Raw genomic sequence first — 20,441 nt, 5'->3', positions numbered from 1 at the left:
GAGAGAGAGGGAGAAAAAAGGGAGGGAGGTGCCTTTGATGTTGTGGCAATCCCACTGCAGAGAGAGAGAGAGAGATGGAGAGAGAGAGAGAGAGAGAGAGAGAGAGATGGAGAGAGAGAGAGAGAGATGGTGCTAACAGAGAGGATGCTAACGCTAAAGTAGCCTCTGTAGTGGGATGGTAGGATGGTGGTGGTGATGATGATGAAGATGATGATGCGGCACCTTTCAGTGTGGAAACAGAGAGAAGGGGGGCGCTGTTACCTTGGAAACTGAGATGATGTGATGGGGAAGGTGGAGCTGAGCTGTGATTGGCCGACAGGGTGTGGTGCTCCCCGGAGGAAGAGGAGGAGGAGGGGGAAGAGGAAGAGGAGGGGGATGACAGAGCAAAGGCAGCTGCTCACTCTTCTTCTGTGGTGGAGGAAACATGTAGAACAGAAAGGAGAGGAAGCCATCGTCGCCACCGGGTGGAGAGTCCTGGGAGTGCAGGGGAAGAAAAGCTGCAGGAGACGAGAGAGGATAAAATAGTGTTTACATATTTATATTATAGTTATCGTTCCACTTTATCGACATATAGTTTCATTCAAATAATGAAAGAGTTTAATAGTAAATAGAAAATAATTGATACGCAACAATAATATCTGTTTGTTGCACTAACTGCACATATTTTATTGCATTACATTTCTATGTAAATACTGCTATATTTTACTAATGTTTTTATAATTTTGTAATGTTCTTATAGTTTTCTTAAAATAGTTTTCTACCTGTGTTTTTTATTTTTGTTTAACTTTATGTAGGGTTAGTCAAACAGAGCCTAAGGCTTTAATAAATATAAAATAAAAAACAGATGACACGTAGTCGAAACAAATATATATAATACATATTAATAACAGAATAGTTTAATTGTAACACATTAAATCATTAGCGTTACAAATATGTTTCATTTAAATACAAATGACCCATTCATAGTGAGAGAACACGGGTGTGCAATGATCGCAGGCGGTCCTGCCTCCTCCGGCCAGCTGGGTGTAATCACCTGATCACAGAGCCCGGCGCTGGAGAAGGAGTTAAATAGTTGGTGCGTGCGAGCCGGGTGGACTGAAGCGTGCAGACTCCCAACTCAGGACAGACAGCCGGTAAGACACTCCGTGTTGTGTGAGAGCTCCGCGCTGACATGTTTGTGTTCTGTTACATTGTTTGCGTGTATTGTTTATATATTTAAGTTTAACGTGGTGCGCTAATTGCGCAGAACATTCTGAGCGGAGACGCGCTGTTAGTTACTGTCTAACAGGTAAAGTAAGTAAGGACCTGTTTTAGTCATCATTTAACATCCTGCATTTAGCCTACTCTGATGGGGGTGCAAAGGAATACGGTGTTAGGAGGTTACATACATTGATTTGGAATAGAACAATAAATAAATACAATAACGTGTGTGTGTGTGTGTGTGTGTGTGTGTGTGTGTGTGTGTGTGTGTGTGTGTGTGTGTGTGTGTGTGTGTGTGTGTGTGTGTGTGTGTGTGTGTGTGTGTGTGTGTGTGTGTGTGTGTGTGGTGTGTGTGTGTGTGGTGTGTGTGTGTGTGTGTGTGTGTGTGTGTGTGTGTGTGTGTGTGTGTGTGTGTGTGTGTGTGTGTGTGTGTGTGTGTGTGTGTGTGTGTGTGTGTGTGTGTGTGTGTGTGTGTGTGTGTGTGTGTGTGTGTGTGTGTGTGTGTGTGTGTGTGTGTGTGTGTGTGGCTTTAATTGGGACAAAGTTCAACTCCCTCCCTCTTCCTTTGTTCTGCCCTCAGACCGTGCCGCAGCAGCCCGTCAGTAGCGCGAGCACAGGGGATTCTCCAATTTGGAAAGTGTGGAAATGGCAGACATGTGTCCGCTCTCATGTGAGTACATTGTGCTGTGCATGTTTATAATGTTTGAATGATCTTTTTAAATGTTCATCTTCTCTCCTAGCAGCCGATGGCCAGGATCCAGCTGAGCTGCCGGACCTGAACGATCCTCTCGTGGACCATTCAGCGGGACAACTCTTCTTGAGTGAAGCCTTCAACATCATTATCCAGGAGGTTCTCTGCAACGGCACAGACGTCAAGCAGAAGGTGGCCGAAAAGGAGAGATGTCAGATTACAGTGAGTTCTCTGAGCAAAACCTAAAAGTCCACGCGTTGTTCCCGCAGGTCTGCGAGTGGAGGGAGCCCGGACACCTGGCCCTGCTGCTGGATGTGGAGCTCAGGGTGGCGGGGGAGCCACACCAGAGGCTCCTACAGAGAGTGCAAGATGTTGCCAAGTACAGCATCAAGACAAGTGAGCCTGCCGGAGACAGCAGAGACATTCACGTGGTCACATCAAGTTTTATTTATATAGCGCATTTATAAACGATGTTTGGTGTAGCCAAAGTGCTACATAAAATAAAAATAGAGTAGAGACACTTTACAGCAAATACAACAACACAGATTGTTCAGAATATCAGTATTAGAAAAACGACACCCTCTGTCCTCAGACCCTCTGTCCTCAGACCCTCTGACCTTAGACCCTCTGTCCTTAGTCCCTCTGTCCTTAGTCCCTCTGTCCTCAGACCCTCTGACCTCAGACCCTCTGTCCTTAGACCCTCTGTCCTTAGTCCCTCTGTCCTTAGTCCCTCTGTCCTTAGACCCTCACATCGTACAAGGAAACACTTCCAGAGAAAACCCTCAGTTTAAGGGAACATGGAGAAACCTCAGGAGAGCAGCAGAGGAGGGATCCCTCTCCAGGACGGACAGACTGCAGTAGATGCCGTGTGTAAATGGAAGAGATAATACATTTCACAGCATATAGACCGAATGTTAGGAAATGCATGTGTCTGTGATGAGAAGATGAATCCACGAGGATGTCAGCTACAGTCCTGAGGAAGCCATCAGGGAAGCAGCAAGACGAGACCAAGGCAGGACCGCAGAGACAGGTTCAGCCACGACCCGAAGTCCACGACTTAATCCAGAACTCAGGATGGAGGATCCAGGACACAGGACTACAGCAAGAGGATCAGCCTCGACTCCGGATCCCGGCGTAGAGATAGATACAAAGATGTGGTTAATGGGAACAAGAGAATACACAGACACAGACAGAGAGGTCAAAGGTCATTAGATAAAAGTTATTCTTGATAACCCTCTAGAAAGATCTCATGAACTTCCCCACTCGATCTATCGAGACCCGAGCAGTTCTATAGATATAGATAAGAGAGGGAGCACAACAACGTATCTCTTCGTCAGGTGCACCCCCCAGGTTAGTGACCCTCGTCTTCTGTGATGATGAGACCTGGCTTGTTTCTTCCAGGTCACCCGCGTTTCTTTAATCAGCTGTTTGCAGGAGTGGACTATCACGCCCTGGCTGGACGATTCCTCAGCGAGGCGCTCAACACCAACCTGTAAGAATCTAAATAATGTGAATGTTGTCGTTAAGTAAAAATACAGCACGAAATATAACTTTGTGTTAATTGCAGCTATACCTACGAGGTGGCCCCGGTGTTAGTGCTGATTGAGGCCGAGGTTTTACGATCACTGCGGCAGCTGGTTGGCTGGACAGAAGGTGATGGTATCTTCTGCCCCGGGGGGTCGACCTGTAACATGTTTGCCATGAACCTCGCACGCTACCGACTTTTCCCAGAGGTCAAAAGCCAGGGTCTGTGGGCCGTCCCGCGGCTCGCCATCTTTACCTCGGCCGAGGTCAGGAGAAGCTGTTGAACACTGCATGCTTTGAAACTGTATCAGAGGGTCGCTACATACATAACGCGTTTGTTTTTCCAGAGCCATTACTCGGTGAAGAAAGGGGCTGCCTATCTGGGCATTGGGACGGACAACATCGTCGTGGTGAAAGTGGATGAAGGGTAATGTATTTTTTTATTAAAAAGCGCTGAAACCATTGATAGTAAATCAAACGAATGCTTGAATTTAAGGTAACATTACTTTCATCTCATTAAATGTAAGTTTTTGTATATTCATCTTTTAGAGCAGGGGTGTCAAACTCAATTTCATCGCGGGCCACATCAGCATTATGGTTGCACTCAAAGGGCCGGTTGTAACTTCAAGACTATATCAAAATACATATATGAATATTTAATATATATCAAATAATGTATTATATTACATTATTGCCTCTGCATTGGATTATTATCGGATAGGGTAATAACTTCATAATTAACTACGTCTGAAAGCAGAAGTCTGGGGCAAATAATTGCAAGTCTCTTCAGTGCGCATGTCACAAAATGATTTAAAAAGAAAAGTCAAAATAAAAAAATTAAGTGACATTTTGAAAGAAGTTCAATTTAAAAAAAAAAAAAGTCAAATTCTGAGATGCATTGTGGGACATGTAGTTTATTGGCAACGTGCTTCTGTAAAGTAGCATGTAACCGCATAATAAACATATCATATTTTTTGCAAGCTCTTGTGGGGCCGCATGAAATGAAGTCGCGGGCCAGATTTGGCCCCCGGGCCTTGGGTTTGACACCCCTGCTTTAGACTGTTGGTCGGATAAAATAATCAATATGGAGACATGACCATGTGAAACACCGTTACATTCAACGTGCAACATGTTGAGCTATTCAGACACTTCTTAACTGCCGATGCTGCAGAGTCACACCTCCGCCGTGTGATGCTGTCCCACATCCGTCCCACATCTGTCCCACATCTGTCCCACTTTGAACACCGTTTGACTAACTGGTCATTCGCTTGAGCCTCAAACCTGAAACCGCGAGAGCAGCTGTTCACGAGAGCCGTCCAGGTGTCTGACAGAAAGCCACGTTCACACCACCTCTGCAGAAACGCCATGTCTTGAGTTCTGACCATTTGAAGTCTTTTGAAAGTAATAATAATAATGCATTTTATTTATGGGCGCCTTTCAAAACTCTCAAGGACACCTTACAGAGCATAATTAAAGAAGAGCACACAGTAATACAAGACTTAAAAAATTAACAACAATCAGTTTAGCAGAGATTAGGAAATGGAATACGCCAGTTTTTAAAAAGGTGTGTTTTCAGGCTGGATTTGAAGGTTGGGAGTGAGTCCATATTGCGGATGTCTTGTGGGAGAGAGTTCCGGAGACGGGGGGCAGAGTGGCTGAAGGCTCGTGACCCCGTGGTGATCAGGCGGGCAGAAGGTACAATGAGTTGGAAGGCAGAGGAGGATCGGAGAGCACGAGAGTGTAGATGTGAAGGAGCTCAGAGAGATATGGAGGTGCAAGAGTGTGAAGGGCCTTGAAGGTGAGGAGCAGCACTTTGAAGTCTGCTTAACGGGGAGCCAATGGAGTTGTTGGAGAACCGGAGTGATGTGATTAATGAAAGGAGTTCTGGTGATGATACGGGCGGCTGAGTTTTGGACCTGTTGGAGCTTGCGTAGTATGTGAAAGTATGTGCTTTATTTATAAACAGCCTCCCAACTGAGATACGGGATTGCCCCACTCAATAGTTTCAAAGGTCAACTCAAAGAACGATGAGAAACAGACCGACGTGTAAATGCACTTTAACACGGGGGTATCTCATCTGGCACGTTGTCCTTGCTGCTACGTTGTACTGCCATGTGGCGAATACTTGTATATGCTGCTAGTGCTCTTTCGCACTTTTTGCATATCGTGGATTTGTTTTTGCCGTGTATAATTGTCACGTTCTTAAATGTTTTGTGTGAGGGACTGCGGATGGAAATGAGCTCCAAGTGTTCATTAATGCTAAATCGATGTCTCACGGAGCGTCCACACTACAGCTCCAAAAATGGCTTGGAGCTGGGCGTGTCTGGAGCTTGGGGATTTTATTCAAGCAACACGGCCAACAACCAATCACATGAATCTCCCGCCCCCGACATACAAAGCAAAAACCCCCGGGGATTTTATGGGAGTAATATATATATATATATATATATATATATATATATATATATATATATATATATATATATAAACTCCCCAAACAGGCGAAACCCTACCAGTTCCCCCACTGTCTCTGCCACTTCCCTCCATGCTGGTTCCTCCGGTTTGTGTCCCGGTAGGTGAAGAGGGTCTGGTCATACAAAACCGGGTGGTTGCTACGGCGATAGTTAGTTTCTCCTCCGACTTTTTTTGAAATATAGAAATGAACGGCGGGATATCTCTCCCAGCTTAGACGCGGTTTGATTGGCTACGGCTTCAGCTGTCAGATTTTGGAAACGGGATTTGATTGGCCGGCGCTGGCTACTCCGGCGTCAGAAGTTGAACATTGTTCAACTTCTGACGCCGGAGACGGAGCGCTCTGCTACCCACAATTCAGTTCGGTGAAAAAGCGAGGCTACGTGACGTCACCCCATTGAAAGTGAATGGGCAGATTGGAGTTGTCAACGCTGTCGTGTGGACGGGCCGTTATAGTCTGGACGATTATTAAAAATAGTCTTGGTATACACGATGACCATCAGGGTGCTATATAGTCTGAGTAATTCATGTTTCATTATATGTTGTGCGCTTTAGAGGCCGCCTTATTCCAGAGGACCTGGAGGAAAAGATCGAGCTGACGAAATCTCAGGTAACTTCACTAAGCACTCAAATGGACTATATTTAACTTAAATGAGTTGTCACGGTGACTATTTGAAAGTTCACATTAAACCACTTGTATATCCTGCAAACCTGAAGTGCCAGAATGCGGTTTGTTTCCATCAGGGTGCGGTGCCTTTACTTGTGAGCTGCACATCAGGGACGACGGTGCGGGGTGCGTTCGACCCACTGGACCGTGTCGCCGATGTCTGCGAGAAACACGCCGTCTGGATGCACGTCGACGTGAGTGGTCTGAAAGAGACGGACTCGAGTCGGTGGACCGGCTTCGGTTGTCTTTACTAACGGTGAGTGGCGTGTTCTGTTTCAGGCTGCCTGGGGAGGGAGCGTGCTGTTCTCCGAGCAGCACAGACATCTGATGGACGGGGTTGCCAGGTATTCATATGCGTGATGAAAATACACTTTCACTGTTTCAAAGGATAAGCTATGAATATGAACTTTGTTTGTTTGTGAAGAGCAAATTCAGTAGCCTGGAATCCACACAAGCTGCTGATGGCCGGCCTGCAGTGCTCTGCCTTGCTGCTGCGGGATACAACGGTTTGAGGCTACAGCGTTATCTGATGCACGTAATAAAGTTTAACGTTGTATTAATCCGGGACAGTAATTGACTCGTGCTTGTCCTCAGAACTTGTTGAAAAAGTGCCACAGTGCCAACGCCACCTACCTGTTCCAGCAAGACAAATTCTATGATGTCAATCTGGATGTCGGGGACAAGACGATTCAGTGTGGCCGCAAGGACGACTGTCTGAAGCTCTGGTTGATGTGGAAAGCGGTTGGCTCCATTGGCTTGGCCGAGCGTGTAGACAAAGCGTTTAACCTCGTAAGGTAGGCATCCAGCTGAAGTCAAACGCAAGCCTATCGCTGAACTTGATCTCATCCTATTGAGACAAAATAAAAGCATGTTGAGCTGTAATGACGATGAACAGAACGTGTTTTCTGTTATCGCCTCGTGCCGAACGCTTTGGCAATACTCTGTTTACCCTCCCGTTGTGTTCGGGTCAAATCTGACCGATTCACTGCTTTCATCAATCGTAACTTTTTAGTTTTACATTCGATCGCTTTAAGGCTTCATGATATCCTTCACAGGAGACATTTGAACACGTAACATGGCTGATCTCCACTTTCATTGGACTTTGGATGATTTAGTCAACTTTGAAACAGCCATGGTGTTCCCCCCCCCCCCCCCCGTTTGGGTGCCCATCCCCCCACATGGATCATGCCTGACACACACACAGTCATTTGATACATATCCCGCTCTTATGTGCCCTTCCCCCCACATGGATCATGCCTGACACACACACAGTCATTTGATACATATCCCGCTCTTATGTGCCCTTCCCCCCACATGGATCATGCCTGACACACACACACACTCTAGATGTGTGGTCCCCCCCCGTTTGGTTGCCCATCCCCCACATGGATCACGCCTGACACACACAGAGCAACTTGATACATTTCCCGCTCTTATGTGCCCCTCCCCCCACATGGATCACACCTGGCACACCAGTACATGTTCAGTGTCTATTCTTTGTATATTTACTGCAGTTCTTCATGTGTACCAGTACTCTGATGCAATATGTACAGTTTGAAAGGGTGTTGAATGAAATGTGGTGATGGTTTTTGTGTTAATGTAATAGCAGTTTGACCGAACACCAAAGTAAGGGGGGGGGGGGGGGGGAAGACAACAGGAGGGTTAAGATCATGCCAATAAAGCACCTTTGTATTTGATGGTATGGAATCCTTCTTGCAGGTACCTGGTGGAGCAGATGAGGAAACGGAAAGGGTTTCATCTTCTGTGGGAGGTGAGTAAATATCTCAGCATGCTGATATCATATCGTACTGAAGATTCAATGTTTTCACCCAGTGCTTTTCTCCATGGGCAGCCAGAGTTTCTGAATGTATGCTTCTGGTTTATCCCGCCGAGCATGAGGGGAGAGGAAGGACATGCAGACTACCAGGACAGACTGGCGAACGTGAGTCTCACTGGGAACGGAAAGACGAAATGATTGTTTCATGCTTTGTTAATAAAACACCAAGGCCTCCATCTTGAAGCGGTCGCCTCCGCAGAGCTTCTGAACCTTCTGTGTTTTTGTTCTTGATGACAGGTAGCTCCAGTCATCAAGGAGCGCATGATCAAGCAAGGCACGATGATGGTGGGCTACCAACCTTTGGGAGACAAGGTCAACTTTTTCCGCATGATTGTCCTCTCGACGCTGGTCTCCAAGGAAGACATGGACTTCTTCCTTGACGAAATTGAAAGACTGGGAAATGACTTGTGAACAAAGAGACTTGACAGAAGTGTTGTCTCGAGCTTAGGAGTTTTGTATTATGCGTGGTCTTTGAATGTTAAGGTATAATAAACGGCCTGACTGTAACATTGAGATGCTTGATTGCTCTTTAAGTTGTCTTAAAGGGGAAAGGAAACACCAATTACAGTTATAATATTCCGGTAGTTTATTCATTTTACAATGGATATTGATCGTAATATTTATTGTATATGATATTACTCGCCAAAAGAAAATTAATTATCCGCTGGCCGGGTGGGGAATTCCGGGACCAGGCCGCCGCCATAGGGGAGGGCCTTATTTGGACTGCCAGACCCGATGCATGGCCGATTCAACATGTTGAATCGGCCATGCATCGGGTCTGGCAGTCGGACCAAGCAATCACTCTGATTGGCTGTTCAGCTAGCGAATCGGTGCATGAGAAGCGAAAGGGAAGTAAACAAACGATTTAAGAAGGCACACACAGACTGCTATTCATTTTCATCTCATCATGGCGATCTGGAATGACGGAAACGAAGACCTGCTCATCACCTTGATCCACGAGAGGCCAGCTCTGTACGACATCACTGAGAAAAGGTACTCGAACCGAGGAGTGAAAACCGGACTCTGGCGAGAGATTGAAACGCAACTTGATTTCTCGGGTAAGATTATCTTTTTCATCAATTGACTCTTCAGCAGATACCGTTGGCTTTTCATTGTTTGCCAGCGTACAGTGACGTTAACGTGAAATGTAATTTGTTATTTCAACCTTGTGTTTTGTTGCTAGCTGTTGCTAGCTGTGCAGTTTGGCACTGCATATAGATATGAATTGGACATGCTAACTAGCCACAATGCTTACATCGTTTATTTGTGTGCTTCAGAGAAAGAGCTGAGGAAAAAGTGGGATTCTCTGCGAACCCAGTACACCCAGTACACCCGGTACAGGAGACTTGCCCCTTCGGGTAGTTGTGGAGCACAAAGTCGGGCAGACAGCAGTGGATCATAACCAGGCTGCGGTTTTTAGAGCCCGACACAAGAAGGAAGGAGAGTACTTCGAACCTCACCGTCACGGTAACTATTAAGTGTTTCTTGCTTCTTTCATTTACAAAAACATTATTTTCATTCATTTGGTGGTTACAGTGTTAAATATAACAATAACAGAATAATATATATATTATTGTGTTATAATTATTGATGTGCTCATCACCTTAATGTTGCAGCTGGTAAAGGAGGAGCTCATTGAAATGGCATGATATACTGCTGGGTAGCTTATGAAATTCACCATGGGATCAATAACGCTTTTATCTTAACCTATAATAATACATGATAAAATATGTCTTATATTTTGTAGTGTTCTGAATCTTCTAGAAGTATGTCTTTAGCATCTGAATAGAGCATCACAATGTGCCTCTCACACTCGACCACACCCCAAACTAATGGCACACACATTCCAGGGTATTGTTTTGTTATGAATACTGAGTAAACAGTTTTAAGAAGCCGTGGTATTAAATCCAACTAACTGTGAATTTATTCAAAAAAATGTAAGGAACGTCCGGTGGCTGCAGAATCACCCCCGGTGGCACCAGCAGTGAAACCTGGACCAGCACCACGAGGAGTCCTTCCACTTTGATGCTGAGCCCTGCCTGGCAGAATCCACCATCGGCACCGCGGCTCGGAGAGAGGCCGAGCACACTCAGCACTGGAAGGCCTCCGGCGAAGCGCAGGATGATGCAGGATTCGCTGAGGCGTCAAAAACATTGCTGGAGCAGATCAAAATAAGACTGGCACAGTTGGCCCCGGGTGGACTTGATGATGATCTCGTGGCCCAATCCAAAGTGTTTGAGCACAGACTGCGGCTGTTGCCTCATCAGATGCGGCGCTTCCTGAATCAGGTTCAAAATGGCTTCTTCGATTGCTTGGAGGAAAATGAAACCTCAAGTCTTTTCACTTGCCCTGTTTTTTTGTACATAAAGTTCACTCATTTTTAAAGATGTGGCTGATTTTTTTTTTTTTTACAGACAGTTGTGGCAATAACAATGTTTTATTGCATAGTATTTTTGTTGTATTTGTATTGAATGTTTACTTTTTGTATTGTTTATTTGGATAATAAACCACTTATTACCGATACTGCAAAATGCAAAACTTTATTTCGTACCTCCATACTACAGCCATTACATGACACAACACAGAATGATTTATTTCTGCTTCAGCTGATTTAAATCACATTATATGAAATTCACCATGGAATCAATAACATTTGATCTTAACCTATAATAATACATGATAAAATATGTCTTGATTATATTTTCTCGTGTTCTGAATCTTCAAAGTTAACTGAAGTTATCAAATCAATGTAGCGTGGTATAAAGTACACTGAATGGGAGTGGAGCAGTAATATACAGTTGCAGGATTACTCTCAAGTACCTCAATATAATTATAGTATGTCTGCACTGTATGTTCTCATTTCATCATTCATGTATTTTATATTCTACTAAAACTGAATCAAACCATAAACAAGGTGGCCTGTTGGGATTACTATATATATATATATTAGGGCTGTCAAACGATTACAATTTTTAATCAGATTAATCACCATTCGAACTATGTCCAAAATATGCCATTTATTTATGTATATTGTTGGGAATGGAAAGATAAATGAAGGAAGGCGGATATATCCATTTAACAGTATCTATGTTTATTATAACATTTGTCTGCGTGTCAAAATGAAAGACAGCCCACACACCTATCAATCATCAAACCGTGGGGTCTTAATTCATTACGTGTTGATTTCTATCAACGGGGGAGTACTTCAGGAAAGTCGACAGAGGGGGGGGCTAGTGGAGTACTTCAGGAAAGTCGACAGATTGCGTTAAATATTTTAACGCAATTAATTCAAAAAATTAATTACCGCCGTTAACGCGATAATTTTGACAGCACTAATATATATATATATATATATATATATAATATATCTGCATTATTTGATCCCACTTTATGCTTTGCTCTTGCTGCTTGTTTTACACTATATCTTATTTCTTACTGATGTAAAGCACTTTGAACTGCAATCCCCTGAATGAAAGGTGCGATACAAATAAAGTTATTATCATTCAGACGGATGTTTCTCTGTTCATTCTCTCAATCTGCCTAGAAGTATTTTAATGTTGTAGCTGTTACTATAACAATACTAATGCTAGGGCTGCAACTGACAGTTATGTAGGCACATTGCTCCAGCTCCAGTGCCGCACGAAACATGTTTTCGATGGACGAGAGGCGAAGTCCCTCCCTTTCCGGGAGCCTCCATGGGACCCCGGAAGCGTAAAATTATACATTGAAGTCAATGGAGAGAGAAAGGTTATCTTTTGATCCCGTTTGAATTGTGTCACGAATGACACATCTGATGTTTGTCAATTTAAAAGAATATTTTGCAAGTCAACATTTTTTAAATGTGTCGTAAAACTGTGAAGTTACACATTTTTTTTGTGTGAAACCGCCGAGTGAACTACAGGTCTCTGGTCTCGCACAATACGCGTCACCATCACAAAGACGGCCGTCACGTTAGCAAATTTCACCTGTTTCTTTCAGAATGAGAATAAAAGTATAAAACGAGGTGACTACAAGTCTGGACACGTTGAGAGCTGTACATACACGAAAGTGGAGTTAGTCGGTTCTGTAAGAGCAGCGGGACCGGCTTTACAAGGTGTTGGTGAGTAATATGAGTGCAATGTGTAACGTTAATGTCAGCTAGCTAACATTAGCTAACAAGGTACACTAACGTGTTTTGTTTCAGTAACTAGTTTTCTCCTTTAGAACTTCGTGGTCTCTGTGTATGCTGTGGATAACATTAGTGTTCATAAGAACAAGGTACACTCCCGTGTTTTGTTTTAGTTGCTCTTCAGATTGAAGCGGCCAGTTTTATATCGACTATACTGTATGTGTGATCTCCTTTTACATCTCGTTGTGTCATTTGAGTTTATTTGCTGTGTAGATTCAAGGGTTTTGGTTATCTTGTCAATTTGTTTGGTTATCCAGGCACAGCTGTGCGTGACTCCCTCGGGTACACTGGTATGTGTTTTCCTAATGTAGAGAGCATTGATTAATTAATAAACTACACACTGAGTCTAGATCCTGACCAAATCCTTTTTTATTGTTGATCAAATGTTTTTCAAAAATGTATTCATACACATTTAGAAAAATACAATGTACAATCACAACCAGTACAACACACATTACAAACAATACAGAAAAAACAAACAATAACAACAATCAGACAAGAGGACAAAACTATGGAAAAATAACCCCTCCCACCCCCAGATCCGGACCATCCTTGTATTATTGCTCATTCAATCTATTATAGCATGCTAACAAACATGGTACTTACTTTATTTGTACAGATCTGCATGGGAGAGGATGGCACGATGCAGAGCGCTGTCTGTGATTGTGCACGGGGGATGCAGCTCCACAGATGTGGAGTGCCAGTGGAGGAAGCCTGGCACTTCCAAAGTAGTCCAGCCGGTGTCTCAACTTTACCAACAGTGAGAGGAGACATACAACCCACTGGCCAGAGACATCGCCACTGAGGATGTAGACTGGTTCAGGTCTGCACTGAGGGGCGCGCAATGTGCCATGGCATGGCTTTTGTCACCTGAGCCAGTATGGGGGTTATTCCCTATCTTTATTCAAGAGCGTGGTATTTAAATTTGAGAGCATACTTTATGTATTTATTTCCCTCAAACTCTGTCCTCGCACTCAAATAGTGTCCTCGCACTCAAATAGTCATTTCATTTCATTTCAAACCTTTATTTATCCAGATTGGTCCATTGAGATCATAGATCTCTTTTTCAAGGGAGACCTGCAGCATATAGGTTCCACATGAAACATAAAACAATAAAGGACATTATACATTATATTTACAGGATACATAGTTATAGACATTTACAAGTGCCCATTGTATCGGCAAGCATTTCATTTACCCTAGCTTTAAAAACATGCAGAGGAATGAGATTGCTCAGTTTCAATTCTTGCTGAAGATTGTTCCAAGCAAGTGGAGCTGCGCACATAAAAGCTGTCTTACCTCAGACAGTCCTTGCTCTCGGCACATCCAACAAGACTACATCATGTGACCTCAGACAATAGCTGCTTGCAACTCTCTGTGTTATCAGCGAGCAGATATAATACGGGAGTTTACCCAACAAAGCTTTATAGATAAACGTGTACCAGTGACTGAGCCTCCGTACAGAGAGAGATGGTAAACCTGCCTTGGCATACAGTGTACAGTGATGAGTAAGCGCTTTACAATTTGTGACAAATCTCAGAGCACTGTGATACGCAGCATCCAATTTGCTCAGGTAATTGGCAGGTGCATTCATATACAACAAATCCCCATAGTCCAGCACAGGTCAAAGGTCACAGTGACTAGCCTTTTCCTGGCCTCAAGCGAGAAACAGGACTTGTTTCTGAAAAAGAAACCTAGCCTAACCCTCAGTTTTTTTAGCAGGTTATTGACATGAAGTTTAAAAGTGAGACAATCATCAAGCCAGATACCAAGGTATTTGTAACAGGCAACAACTTCAAGTTTTGTTCCTTGCGTAGTTACAATATCTAAAACAGGCTCTGGAGTCTTTTTAGCTTTTGAAAAGAGCATTACCTTGGTTTTCTCAACATTTAAAAGAAGCTTTAGTTCAGAGAGCTGAGTCTGAATAGTGTTAAAAACAGCTTGTAATTTAACAACAGCCTCTTTAATGGTGGGACCTGCACAATACATTACAGTATCGTCCGCATAAAAATGTAAAGTAGCTTCATCCACATTATCACCTACACTGTTAATATATATGGAGAATAAAAGTGGTCCTAAAACAGAACCTTGTGGTACACCATTAGAAATGTTTAACCACTCAGAAGACAGCCCATCAAAGTGAACACATTGGGACCTTTCAGAGAGGTAGTTCACAAACCACCCACTGCATGGCTGGATATGCCAATACTGAGTAGCCTCTGCTTTAAGATGAGATGATCAACGGTGTCAAACGCTTTGGAAAGGTCAATAAACAGAGCTGCACAACTCTGCTTATTATCTAAAATAGTAGTAATGTCATTTACCACTTTCATTGTCGCAGTGATGGTGCTGCGCTGCTTTCTGAAGCCTGACTGATGTTTAGACAGGATATCATTTATACATAAAAACTCCTTTACTTGTTCACTCACTAAGCGTTCAAGCACCTTAGCCAGAACTGACAATTTAGAGATTGGCCTATAGTTATTTAAAATAGTTGCCTCCCCTCCTTTCAGTAAAGGCAAGACATAAGCAGACTTCCATACTTTTGGAATTGTGTTCGTGCTGAGGGAGAGGTTAAAAAGAGAAGTGAGAGGTGGAGCAATAAAATCTGCAGCTATCTTTAAAAAGAAAGGTTCTACGTTGTCCGGGCCGGCCGGTTTCCTAGGATCTAACTTGGATAATGCTTCATGAACAATACCAACAGTTAAAGGAGTAAAACTGAAAGGGTTTTCCAGACCACATTGTTCAGAGTCAAGGATTGGAGCGTTCACAGGAGCCACACAGCCAAACAGAGAGCCACAAGACACAAAATGCTTATTAAAGCAATTTAGCATAGTAGCCCTGTCTGATATAATGCCAGATGCTGTGGTGAGGCACGGAGGTAGCTCATTTGGGATATCACCAGTGGAAATCGATTTTATGGCTTTCCAAAATTTCCTAGGATTATTCAGGTTTTCTGTGGTAACCGACAAATAGTACTTTGATTTAGCACTTTTTATTTGGGATGTGAAGCTATTTCTTAGCTGCCTAAAACGTAGCCATTCTACCTCTGAGCCTGATTTCCTAGCCTTAGCCCAAGCATTATTTCTCTCATGAAGGAGACTGGACAGCTCAGCAGAAAACCAGGGATTGTTTCGTCCCTTCACTCTAAATTTACGCAGAGGTGCATGTCTATCTATAATTTTCATAAAACCAAGATAAAAATAAGACCATGCAGTTTCTACATCAGCACACAAATTGATTCTACCCCAATCAAAATCAAACAGATCATGTAAAAAACCCTATAGTGTCTGCTTGCACTTAGATTTGCTCTGCTTGTGCTCAAACTGTACGCTTGCACTCAGATATATTGCTGCTCAGAATTATTCTGTGCGCGCCCGAAACTTTTGTGCAACAATCCTGTCAAAATCCCTCAACCAATAGGAGGCCAGGTGTCCTTGCGGGTGCGTTCGCTTTACTTATTACAGCGTCCCGTCAGGGCGGTTACTCTTTGGTTTATAAACTCCCGCCCTCCACGGCTAAGAGCATAAGGATGGCAGAGTCACCAGAGTCTGTCGTGACCAGGAGGTCATTGAACACTCTTAGAAGGGCAGACTCAGTACTGTGAAGCGCTTTAAAACCGGATTGAAAAATATCGAAAATATTGTGTGCATGTATAAAAGACTGCAGTTTACTCCAAGGTACTCGAAAGGAGGGTCAGGCCGACTGTGGAACCTCAGATTGAGGAGGAACAATGCGGATTCCGTCCTGGTCGTGGAACGACGGATCAGCTTTTTACTCTCGCAAGGATCCTGGAGAGGGCCTGGGAGTACGCTTATCCGGTCTACATGTGTTTTGTAGACTTGGAGAAGGCGTATGACCGGGTTCCCAGGGAGTTACTGTGGGAGGTGCTGCGGGAGTACGGGGTGAGGGGGTCTCTACTCAGGGCCATCCGATCTCTGTACTCCCAAAGCGAGAGCTGTGTCCGGGTCCTCGGCAGGAAGTCGGACCCATTTCCGGTGAGGGTTGGCCTCCGCCAGGGCTGCGCTTTGTCACCAATCCTGTTTGTAATATACATGGATCGGATTTCGAGGCGTAGTCGTGGGGGGGGGGGTCTGCGGTTCGGTGGACTAAGGATTGCACCACTGCTTTTTGCAGATGATGTGGTTCTGATGGCTTCATCGGTCTGCGACCTTCAGCACTCACTGGATCGGTTCACAGCCGAGTGTGAAGCGGCTGGGATGAGGATCAGCACCTCCAAATCTGAGGCCATGGTTCTCAGCAGGAAACCGATGGACTGTCCACTCCAAGTAGGGAATGAGTCCTTACCCCAAGTGAAGGAGTTCAAGTATCTCGGGGTCTTGTTCTCGAGTGAGGGAACAATGGAGCGTGAGATGGGCCGGAGAGTCGGAGCAGCGGGAGCGGTACTGCAGTCGCTTTACCGCACCGTTGTGACGAAAAGGGAGCTGAGCCAGAAGGCAAAGCTCTCCGTCTACCGGGCCATTTTCGTTCCTGCCCTCACCTATGGTCATGAAGGATGGGTCACGACCCAAAGAACGAGATCGCGGATACAAGCGGCCGAGATGGGTTTCCTCCGCAGGGTGGCTGGCGTCTCTCTTAGGGATAAGGTGAGAAGTTCGGTCATCAGGGAGGGACTCGGAGTTGAGCCGCTCCTCCTTCGCGTCGAAAGGAGCCAGTTGAGGTGGTTCGGGCACCTAGTTAGGATGCCACCTGGGCGCCTCCCTAGGGAGGTGTTCCAGGCACGTCCAGCTGGGAAGAGACCGAGGGGTAGACCTAGGACCAGGTGGAGGGATTATATATCTTCGCTGGCCTGGGAGCGCCTTGGGACCCCCCAGTCAGAGCTGGTTGATGTGGCCAGGGAAAAGAAAGTTTGGGGCTCTCTGCTGGAACTGCTGCCCCGAGACCCGACCACGGATAAGCGGGAGAAGATGGATGGATGGACAGAGTTTGAGGGAAATAAATACATAAAGTATGCTCTCAAATTTTAAATACCACGGTCATGAATAAAGATAGGGAATAACCCCCATAAGCCAGAGCCGCGGCCTCAACATCAGGCCATTGTCACCGTGCCGGAGCTGGTGAAGGGGCATGGGGGTCGGGGGCTTGAGGCAATTCTTGCCTCAATGCGACTGAGCAGAGACCAGCAAGCTGCCATCCAGACAGCCACCGGAGGACAGCGGACAAATCCTCAGTGGCAGTTACACAGGCGGGGCAAGTTGACAGCCAGCAAGTTTGGTGCTGTGCTGCGGTCGGGACTTTCATCCACTCCATGCGCGTCCCTCATGAAGAGGGTGCTCGGGGGTACAACTTGGACGGAGTCATGGCTATCAACTGGGGGGTTGTAAACGAGGCCGAAGGGGTGAAGGCTTTTGTGCAGGCCTATCAGGTGACAGTGTTCGAGTCTGGTCTCTTTGTGAGTGAGTCGGTGTTTTGGGAGCATCCCCCGATGGACTTGTGCAGCCATCTGCCCTGCTGGAGGTGAAGTGTCCACCATCATTATATAGGATATATATAAATATATATATTTGTATACATATCTGTAAATTGTATAATTTTATTTGATTTAAAAGTATTTTTGATCTCTCTGTCTATAAACACAAACTGAGTAAGATTGACAATAAAGTTGACTTTGAAAAATATATATATTCTTTATGAAAATAGTTGACTGTTGGAGAAATGAAACGTTGGACTGAACTACAACTACGCCTTTAAATCTCTACGGACTGTTCTTCAGTGGGATGGCAAGTTCCTATCTTTAAACATTTATTAGTTTTTTCTCAGAACAGATTTGATTTTCTGAAGTTAATTTAACTTTGGCGACCATGTAAGGTCATTATTAAAAAGGTACAATCAATTTGTTTAGGGTTGAATAAAATAATGATAAACATTTATTTACTGACAGAATAAGAAACTCAATGATGCTCTACTCACCTGTTCCTTTTTATAAAGTGAAACGATAGATTTTAGTAAACTTAAAAACAACCTTCTCCAAAAGCTATCAAGGAATATACCGAATACTTATTTTAGAACGTTATTACATATTATTTGTATATAGTTTGAATGATCCATAATTGGCAGAAGCTTGTGTTTACACTGACCTGTCACTCATATATTAATGTCTTTGTAACTTCAGTAAACCACTACCTCACTCATTTCTTTCATCACGGTTCAGTAAACTAAGTGACACATGAACCGGTTTCATCATTATGATAACGTAGGATTGCAACTCTTTGAAACTGTAGGTCTTAAAAGAGCCGTTGTGTTTGGGTGTGCTGGTCTCAGGTCAGTCTAACCCCCTAAACGCACCAGGAGCGTCTGCGCCGCGTTACGGCCGCGGCGGTCGTAAGGATCGCGGCCCACTGTGTTAGGTCGCAGGAGGAGGTCGCAGCGTGGCGCAGCCGCAACGTAACGCGGCGCAGACGCTCCTGGTGCGTTTAGGGGGTGAGCCCTCTCTCGCGGATGCAGCTGGATGTCCTTGGGCATGATGTTGACCCTCTTTGCTTGGTTCATCTTACTGGGCAGCTACATGGATGTCGGTGCAGTCCACAGTCATTGTGCAGTTGAAGGCAGAATGAATGTATTATTGACTCCGAATGAAGCACAACTTCATGTCATACAATACATTGACTTTGTTTGTAATTGTGTGAAAACATATGAGCATTGATTAGCAAGCAGGACCTGCAGGAACAGAGCACGGTGATGGATGGAGCTGGGAAGAGAGAAGAATAAAGAAAACAGATCAACTTCATTTTCGGATATTAAAAATTCAATTTCAAAACAAGTTGCAGCTCCTACAGTTTCCTCGTGTGTAAAGATGATTTCACTTGACCTATGCACAATATCACACTCAATACATGTGTGTCTCTGGGGGGTGCATTGTTCCTTTGATGTATATAAATAATATACCATAACCAAATACTATTACGTACAGTGGAAGTCAGGCTGCCAGAGCAGGTCAGTGTGCATGTTCCTCAGGTCTCAGCAGCTACAGGTGAGGGAAAGGAAACAAAAGAGAAAAAGGTCAGTAACAAGACTTTGAATAATTATCTCTTCTAATAATGTTCTCTCAGTAATCACTCAACTACTGTCTTTCCAACAAACAGATTGACTCACCCTTACGGAGCGTCCACACTACAGCTTCAAAAACATCTTGGAGCTGGGCGTGTCTGGAGCTTGGGGATTTTATTCAAGCAACACGACCAACAACCAATCACATGAATCTCGCGCCCCCGACATACAAAGCAAAAACCCCCGGGGATTTTATGGGAGCAATATATATATATATATATATATATATATATATATATATAAACTCCTCAAACAGGCGAAACCCTACCAGTTCCCCCACTGTCTCTGCCGCCTCCCTCCATGCTGGTTCCTCCGGTTTGTATCCCGGTAGGTGAAGAGGGTCTGGTCATACAAACCCGGGTGGTTGCTACGGCGATAGTTAGTTTCTCCTCCGACTTTTTTTGAAATATAGAAATGAACGGCGGGATATCTCTCCCAGCTTAGACGCGGTTTGATTGGCTAGGGCTTGAGCTGTCAGATTTTGGGAAACGGGATTTGATTGTCTGGCGCTGGCTACGCCGGAGACGACGGAGACGGACCGCTCTGCTACCCACAATTCAGTTCGGCGAAAAAGCGAGGCAACGTGACGTCACCCCATTGAAGGTGAATGGGCAGCTTGGAGTTTTCGACGCTGTAGTGTGGACGGGCCGTAAGGGTCATCACAATGAAACACGTCCAGAATCTGTCATGCAAAGCTCCCTGCCTGCCTTCGACTCCCCGACTGCTTCCTTAGCACCCGGTGGATGGCGCAGTCGGCTACTCTTCAAATGTTTCACGAAATACTTACCATCATGACTACTCTACTGTTTAACAT

At 44.6% G+C, this 20,441-nt stretch overlaps 1 protein-coding gene and 1 long non-coding RNA gene across 4 annotated transcripts; both read left to right on the top strand.

Moving 5' to 3' along the window:
* Window positions 1-1,028: 1,028 nt before the first annotated feature.
* Window positions 1,029-8,904, top strand: LOC117441237 (cysteine sulfinic acid decarboxylase-like). 3 transcript variants are annotated; one of them, XR_004551385.1, is made up of 15 exons: window positions 1,029-1,133; window positions 1,781-1,870; window positions 1,941-2,083; window positions 2,161-2,287; window positions 3,293-3,383; window positions 3,459-3,681; window positions 3,763-3,842; window positions 6,443-6,497; window positions 6,632-6,748; window positions 6,834-6,898; window positions 6,979-7,060; window positions 7,149-7,348; window positions 8,274-8,325; window positions 8,411-8,496; window positions 8,629-8,643. XR_004551385.1 is itself a non-coding variant. In XM_034077434.1 (15 exons), the coding sequence occupies exons 2-15, from the start codon at window positions 1,846-1,848 to the stop codon at window positions 8,800-8,802; spliced, it is 1,521 nt and encodes a 506-aa protein (XP_033933325.1). In that variant the 5' UTR covers window positions 1,029-1,133; window positions 1,781-1,845; the 3' UTR covers window positions 8,803-8,904. The 3 variants fall into 3 exon arrangements, 2 of the variants coding, with proteins under 2 accessions (XP_033933325.1, XP_033933324.1); XM_034077434.1 differs by having other exon boundaries at window positions 1,944-2,083; window positions 8,407-8,496; window positions 8,629-8,904; XM_034077433.1 differs by having other exon boundaries at window positions 8,407-8,496; window positions 8,629-8,904.
* A 304-nt stretch (window positions 8,905-9,208) lies between these two features.
* On the top strand, window positions 9,209-10,778 carry LOC139433258 (uncharacterized). The gene is made up of 3 exons (XR_011642814.1): window positions 9,209-9,449; window positions 9,669-9,858; window positions 10,334-10,778. It is a non-coding gene; the product is annotated as an uncharacterized lncRNA (long non-coding RNA).
* Window positions 10,779-20,441: the final 9,663 nt, after the last annotated feature.

The sequence above is a fragment of the Pseudochaenichthys georgianus genome, unplaced genomic scaffold (assembly GCF_902827115.2).
Source record: "Pseudochaenichthys georgianus unplaced genomic scaffold, fPseGeo1.2 scaffold_1584_arrow_ctg1, whole genome shotgun sequence".
NCBI classification, from domain to species: domain Eukaryota; kingdom Metazoa; phylum Chordata; class Actinopteri; order Perciformes; family Channichthyidae; genus Pseudochaenichthys; species Pseudochaenichthys georgianus.
The sequence above is the reverse complement of the archived record's forward strand: the minus strand, read 5'-3'. Positions and strand labels throughout refer to the sequence as shown.